This window comes from Penaeus vannamei, chromosome 38, assembly GCF_042767895.1.
Source record: "Penaeus vannamei isolate JL-2024 chromosome 38, ASM4276789v1, whole genome shotgun sequence".
Lineage (NCBI taxonomy): Eukaryota > Metazoa > Arthropoda > Malacostraca > Decapoda > Penaeidae > Penaeus > Penaeus vannamei.
Genome location: NC_091586.1, coordinates 25,346,149 through 25,353,648, shown reverse-complemented (window position 1 = coordinate 25,353,648; position 7,500 = coordinate 25,346,149). Strand labels below are relative to the sequence as shown.

The following is a 7,500-nucleotide window of genomic DNA, read 5'->3' as shown; positions in this document are numbered from 1 at the left end:
GGGGTGGTAGAGTAAGTGGGTGGAACATTATATATTCTCTCTCTCTCTCTCTCTCTCTCTCTCTCTCTCTCTCTCTCTCTCTCTCTCTCTCTCTCTCTCTCTCTCTCTCTCTCTCTCTCTCTCTCTCTCTCTCTCTCTCTTCTTTGGGGGTAGAGAGGTGGATGGGTGCATGGGGAGGATGTTGGGTTATTGCTATTCATGGTGGTGTTATTAGAAATATTATCACTATCATTTTATTGATATTCATGGTGGTGTTATTAGAAATATTATCACTATCATTATTGGCATTCTTGACTCCATTATACTTACTAGTTTCATTCTTCTTTCTATCATGAACTTTTACCACTATCATTATTATCAAAACTTTTAATATCCTTACTATTATTTGTTATTCTCAATACCTTAAATATTTTTCATTATCATCAATACTATTATGATCATCTTCATTGCTAAATATATACACACATGCATATGAAAATACATAATCCCTTACACAAACACACACACGCTATCACCATCCCTCCACACACGGACACACAAAATCCCCCTCGACTCACCTAAATTGAAAGCGAAGAGGTTGTCCTGAGGCTGGTCGAGTGTGACCTGGCAGTTCTCGAGGACAATGACCCCTGCGGGTTCTGACCAGTGATCCCTTGACTTGAAATAGAAGAGAAGGTTGCCCCGGAGTCGACACCATCGTTCTGTGCTCACTGCATGGCCATCAGGAGAGGGGAGAGAGGGAAAAATGGGGTATGTTTAGTAGGGAGGTGAAGAAAGTCCATTTGTTTTGTGGTGTGAATATTCAAAAGAAGGAAAAGAAGGAGGGAAAAAATTACAAATCTAATATTGTAATTTGTTATGTATTCATCATTATCAACAAGTACGAAGACAAATACAACAATGATCATCATGATTAAATAGCACCTTCATCAAACTATATAATAACAAATACCTTAGTTTCTTAATCACTAGTAATTAGCAAATTCTTATCATTATTTAAGGCTTGGTTAATATAATCTACGAGACAGCAGACAAACACAGAAGCAACACACGGGCATGCAAAGCTATTATCACCAAGTTGGTTAGTGGTTAGTGCGATAAACACACATTCTACATGTAAAGAATGAAATCAATAACAGAAAACAAAACATGATACTCTATTGCTATATAAATATCCCTAAAGTAGTGGATAATAAAATAGATTAGCACATCTATAAACTTTATTATATAAAAATCCATAATGTAGTGGATAAAAAAATATATTAACACATCTATAAATGTCATTATATCAAGATTCCTAGTTTAGTGGATAATAAAATATATTAACACATCTATAGATGTTTGCAAAATTTAAACCAATTTATGCATACAGCATATACATAATTATGCATATATATACAACATATATATATATATTTTTTTTTCTATATTTCTATATTTTTATGTTTATTTATATATTTATATATTTATATATATATTTATATATATATACATATATATATATATATATATATAATATATATATATATATATATATATATATATATATATATATATATAAACATGTATGTATGTATAACTGACAATAATAATAAATAAATAAATACAACAAGAGAGACCTGTGGGAGAGACAACTATCGAACCATAATCACAGTAAAAAAACTAAATAATAACATCTATTCACACTATATTACTGCAGCAAGAAATCTTTCTGATTTCCGTTATATAAGCCCTTCATGCACAGGCAAGCAATTAATAGCCCTCTAGATCATTCTGATTTTAGATTTTGAAATGAAGTAAAATGGTTTCTGAACAAAGTTTTTTTTTTTTTTTTTTTTTTTTTATTGATCCAAAGTTTACGTTTTACACTTCGGTGGATCCCACCCTCCTTCACTGGGTTATTCTTATTTGCATTCTGTAATTCATTCTCTCTCTCTCTCTCTCTCTCTCTCTCTCTCTCTCTCTCTCTCTCTCTCTCTCTTTCTCTCTCTTTCTCTCTCAATTTCTTCCTTCGATTAATCCCAATCCCCCTTTCTTCTTCTCCCTTCCTCTTCTTCCTTCTCCCCCCTCCAATTCCTTTACTGCTCTTACCACCTTCTTCTTCCCCTACTCTTTCCTATTTTATGTATTCACTCTCCACTTACTTTCTTCCTCTCTACTACTCCTTGTCAATTTCCTTCTCTCTCCTCTCTCTTACTACTTCTGCGTCCTCCCTTTTCTCTTCTACTCATTTCATTCTCCTCTTTCCATCTTCTCTTTCACCTCCCTCACCCCATTTTCTCCTCCTCCTTCAACTCCTTTTCCTCCTTCTCCTTTGCCACACCCTCCTCCCTCTTCACCTTTCTCTCGCTCTCGCTCTCTATCTATCTCTATCCCTCTCTACCATTCTCGATATCTTTCTACCGCTCTCTATATTTATGCATATCGCTCTCTTTCGCTCTCTCCCTCTCCTTTTCCTCCTTTACTCCCTTCTCCACTTCCTCCTTTCCGTCCTCTTCCCCCTAGGGCATCCAAGAACACCTCGGGAAAGAGGTGATAATGTTAAATTAGAGGAAGGAAAACAGGTCTCGTTAAGTCCCCCCGCTAATATAGTGCTTTCCCGTTTTCTGTTATTTTTTATTTTATTTTCCCTTCGTTTCTTCCTTTTTCATTGGAATTATTTTCCTCGTAAGTTTCTTTCTTTTTTCTCTTATTCTCTCGTCTTCGGTTCTGTTTCCTTTAAAAAAATTTTTTTTTTCTTCTTTTCTCCGTATCATTTTCTGTTTTCTTTACTTTATTTCTTGTTCTTCATATTGACGTTCTTTTTTCCCCTCTTTTCAACTCTATTTCTGTATCTCTTCGCGATAATTACAATATGTCCCCATTCCAAAAGAAAGAAAGTAGTATACCAGATAATTCTCACAGAAAAAGAGAAAAAAAGAGCGAGAAATGTTGGGTAGATATAAAAAAAAAATCACAAATGCACAAACAAGTACACAAATAAACAAAAATATTCACCTATCTAAAAATCCCCTCCCTCTCTTTACCAACAAAAAAGTAAACAAACAAACAACAAACACCACATTAACAAAACGAACAAACAAACAACAAATATTGAAAACCAACATTCCTCCGGATTTCTCTCTCGACTTGAGAATAGCAACATTATCATTTCATTTGTTTAAGTGGGACCGTCGATTTAATGATTAAAACACACCGTAAAGAGGTTCCCGAAATAGAGAGCAAAGGTGGTGATTCCTGTGATTGAGGAGGGGGGGGGGGTTGATAATGATGGTGGTGACGGTTGTTGTAAATTAAAATGATTGTGGTACTTTTCAGAGTATTGGTACTAATGGTAATGAGAATAAAGGCTTTACAACTACAACAACAATAATGATAATAATAATAACAACAAAACAACAATAATAAGAATAACATCCATACAAAAAAATAACAAAAATTATAGACCAAAAAAACAAAAATAACAACAAATAAACCCACAATAATAATACCCGCACGAAACTAAATAACCAAAACCAAAACAAAAAACCAACAGGAATGACGACAATAACAATAACCAAAACTTTCGCGCCATTTCTCGTAATTTCCAACCGCCATGTTCTCCGAAGACAAGCGAGGCGAGCGAAGCGCAAAGTTTCATGGCCGAAGGGAGGCAATGCGCATGAAATTGGCTCGACACTCCATCAATATTTTTCTTTCTTCTTTTTTTTTTCTTTTTTTTTCTAGGAAAAGGAGGTGAGCAAAGGACGGTGCTTGGGGAAGTGAGAAAGAACGGAAGACAGGAGAGAGGGAGACTGGGACACAGTGAGGGGAAGAGGAAGAGAGGATGAGAGGGAGAAAGGGGGAGAGGGGGAGGGAAGGAGAGAGGGAGAGAGGAAAGGAGAGAGGAGAGGGAGGAGGGAAGGGAGGAGGAGAGAGGGAGGGAGGAGGAGGAGGGAAGAGGGAGGAGAGAGAGGGAGAGAGGGAGAGAAAAAGGGAGAGAGGGAGAGAGGGAGAGAGAGAGAGAGAGAGAGGGAGAGAGAGAGAGAGGGAGAGGGAGAGAGAGAGAGAGAGAGAGAGAGAGAGAGAGAGAGAGATACCAACCAACAAGACCGAACCGCATAATAATAATAATAATAATAATAATAATAATAATAATAAAATAATAATAATAATAATAATAATAATAATAATAATAATAATAATAACAATAATAATAATAAAACGACAAACCAATCCAAGAAAAGTAAAGAAAATAAGAAGAAAAGAGAAGAAAACCCGACAAGACCCCCAAGCCTTATATAAACGATATCTGTCTCCGCCCCCAGAGATTACAACACGACCCGGAAATAACTCCTGAGAAGGCGCGAACATATACCACGTAGCGCAACCCGGAATTAAGTGGCGCCTGGTCGATACGTATGAAAATAAATCTCCTTTTTTCAAGACGAATAAAGAGAAAGTAAGAAAAGAGATGATAACGAAGGCGAGAAAGATACTGTAGAGAAACTGAAAGAAGTAGAAATAAATAAGGAGAAATAGAGGACGAGAGAGAGAGAACGAGAGAGAGAGAACGAGAGAGAGAGAACGAGAGAGAGAGAACGAGAGAGAGAGAGAGAGAGAGAGAGAGAGAGAGAGAGAGATATAAAGGAAAGGAAGAGAGATGAGAAACAAGATAGAAAAGAGAGGGACAGAGGGGGAAAAGAAAGGGAAAGAAGGACGGGAGATGGGAGAGGGGGCGGTGAGGTTAGGAGAAGTAAGAAAGAGAGAAGGAAAAATGCAGGAAAATGGGAGAACGGAAGGAAGGGAAGAAAAGACTGGAAAGAGAGGCAAGGAAGAGACAGGTGGGAAAGGGGAGAAGGGAAAGTGAGAAAGAAAGCGACAATAAAGAAGGGAGAGGAAGGGAAGGAGAGAAAGGAAAGAAGAAAGTAAGACGAGAAGAAGAAAGAGGGGAAGGAGAGAAAGAGAGAACGAAAAAGGAGAAGGTTGGACGACGATAAGGAGGGACAGAGAGAAGACAAAGGAAAAAGAAAGACGAGGAGAAAGGAGAGGGGATGAAGAAGGGAAAAGGTAAAGTTGGGAAGAACTAGAAAGAACGAGGAAAAGAGAGAGGAGGAGGGACGGGGAGAGCGGAGAGGGGAAGGGCGGGAGGAAGAGAGAGGAGAGAAGGAGGGAATGCGAGAGCGGAGAGGGAATGGACGGAAGGACGGGAGGAAGAAAAGAGAAGAGAACGAAGAACGAAGGGAGAGAGGGAGGAAGAGAGAGGGGAGAGAACGAAGAACGAGGAGAGCGAAGACTAGAGAAGGAGAGACGGAGAGCGCGGAGAGGGAAAGGAAGGGAGACAGGGAAAGGGAGACAGGAGAGGAGGAGCAACGGAGAAGAGAGCGGAGAGAGAGGAAAGACGAGCGGAGAGAACGAGGGACGGGGAGAGCGGAGAGAGGAGAGGAGGAGGGACGAAGAAGAAAGCGGAGATGAGGGACGGGGAGAGGGTGGGAGAGGGTGGGAGAGGGTGGGAGAGGGGAGAGCAGCGGCCCGTCTCTCCCTCCTAATGACATTGTTCCCTCGCCCTCACATCATTATCCGAGACACCTTCCAGAGACAGAGGGAGGGAGAGAGGGTGGGGGGGGGTAAGGAGAGCGAGGGAAAGGGGAGGAGACACTGAGAGCAAAGAGAGAGAGAGAGGGGGTAGGGAGAGCGAGTGGGAGGGAGGAGAAATTGAGAGCAAGAGAGGGAGAGGAGGAGGGGGGTAAGGGAGAGCGAGGGAAAGGGAGAGGGAAGGGGGTAAGGAGAGCGAGTGGGAGGGAGGAGAAATTGAGAGCAAAGAGAGGGAGAGGGAGGGAGGGGGGTAAGGGAGAGCGAGGGAAAAGGAGAGGGAAGGGGGTAAGGGAGAGCGAGTGGGAGGGAGGAGAAATTGAGAGCAAAGAGAGGGAGAGGGAGGGGGATAAGGGAGAGCGAGGGAAAGGGAGAGAGAAGGGGGGGTAAGGGAGAGCAGAGTGGGAGGGAGGAGAAATTGAGAGCAAAGAGAGGGAGAGGGGGAGGGGGGTAAGGGAGAGCGAGTGGGAGGGAGGAGACACTGAGAGCAAAGAGAGGGAGAGGGAGAGGAAGAGGGAAGGAGGAGGGAGGGGGGAGGGAGGGGGCAGTAAGGGAGAGCGAGTGGGAGGGAGGGAGACACTGAGAGCAAAGAGAGGGAGAGGGAAGGGGAGGGGGAGTAAGGGAGAGCAAAGGGAGGAGGAAGGAGTAAGGGAGATCGAGAAGAAATGAAGGAAGGAGGGAAGGAGGGGGAGAGGAAGACAGAGTATAGAGTGAAAAGAGAAGAACGGGGAAAGTAATAACGAGAGAAAGTAAGGAAGAAACTGAGAAAGGGAAGAGAGACGAGACAAAAGAGGACAAAGAGGAGATCAGGAGAAAGAGAGACGAGTGAGGGGCGAGGATAAAAGCGAAAGGCCGAAGGAGGCTGAGAGAGAGAGAGAGAGCGGGGAGAGGAGAGAGAGAAAGAGAGCGGGGAGAGGAGAGAGAGAGAGAGAGAGAGCCGGGAGAGGAGAGAGAGAGAGAGAGAGAGAGAGAGAGAGAGAGAGAGGAAGTGGACGAGGGGAGAAGGGTGGGAAAAGACAAAGAGAAATAACAACAATAACAAAAAAGAAAATCGAAAAAAGAGAATATAAAAAAAACAATAAAATAAAAAAAACAAAGTAAGAAAAAGATGGGTAAAACAACCACAAAACAAACAAACAATACAAATAACAACAAAAAACAACTACGAAACAAAAACAATTAAAGACAAAAGAACAAAGGAGGAAACAGCCATCTCACGAGGCCCTGGGGAGTAGGGGGGGGGAGGGGGGGTATCACCTCCCTTCCACCCCTCCTCCTCCTCCTCCTCTCCCCCCCCCACCCCCCCATCCCCCCTCTCCCCCCCCCGACCTCGTAAACACCCTTGACCTACGAGTAATGAGGGGGGTAAGGTATGGGTAGGGGGGTAGGGGTAGGGGGTAGGGGTGGGGTTAAGGGTAGGGGGAAGGGGTAGGGGGTAGGGGGTAGGGGGTGTGGGGAGGAGGGGCAAAGGAGGAGATAGAGAGGGTCATAATCGGGAGAAAAATGAAGAAGCGGGAGAAGAAACAAGGTGATAAATATAGTTGATGGGAACAAGGAGGAAGAAGAAAAGAGAGAAAGAGATAGTGAGAAAGGTGGAGGAAGAGGAGGAGGAAAATAAGAGGAATGGAGCGGAAATGGGGAGAGAGGAAGGAGGAAGAAAGAAGGGAGAGATATATCTAAGACAGAAGAGAGAGAGAGAGAGAGAGAGAGAGAGAGAGAGAGAGAGAGAGAGAGAGAGAGAGAGAGAGAGAGAGAGAGAGAGAGAGAGAGAGAGAGAGAAGAGAGAGAGAGAAAGAGAGAGAGAGAAAGAGAGAGAGAGAAAGAGAGATAAAGAAAGAGAGATAAAGAAAGAAAGAAAGGAAAGAAAGAAAGGAAAAAAGAATGAAGGAAAGAAAGAAAGAAAAAGAATCTGAAATAGAAACAGAAAAC

The 7,500-nt window shown here is 42.3% G+C and overlaps 1 protein-coding gene across 6 annotated transcripts in view; it reads right to left on the bottom strand.

Moving 5' to 3' along the window:
* The window catches only part of LOC113817748 (inositol polyphosphate-4-phosphatase type I A), a 160,684-nt gene that overhangs the window by 19,002 nt on the left and 134,182 nt on the right, over positions 1–7,500 (bottom strand). For all 6 annotated transcript variants that reach the window (XM_070116325.1, XM_070116326.1, XM_070116327.1 and 3 more), the window contains one exon: positions 558–710. In XM_070116325.1, coding sequence (XP_069972426.1) covers positions 558–710 — 153 coding nt within the window. The remainder of the gene's footprint in view (positions 1–557; positions 711–7,500) is intronic.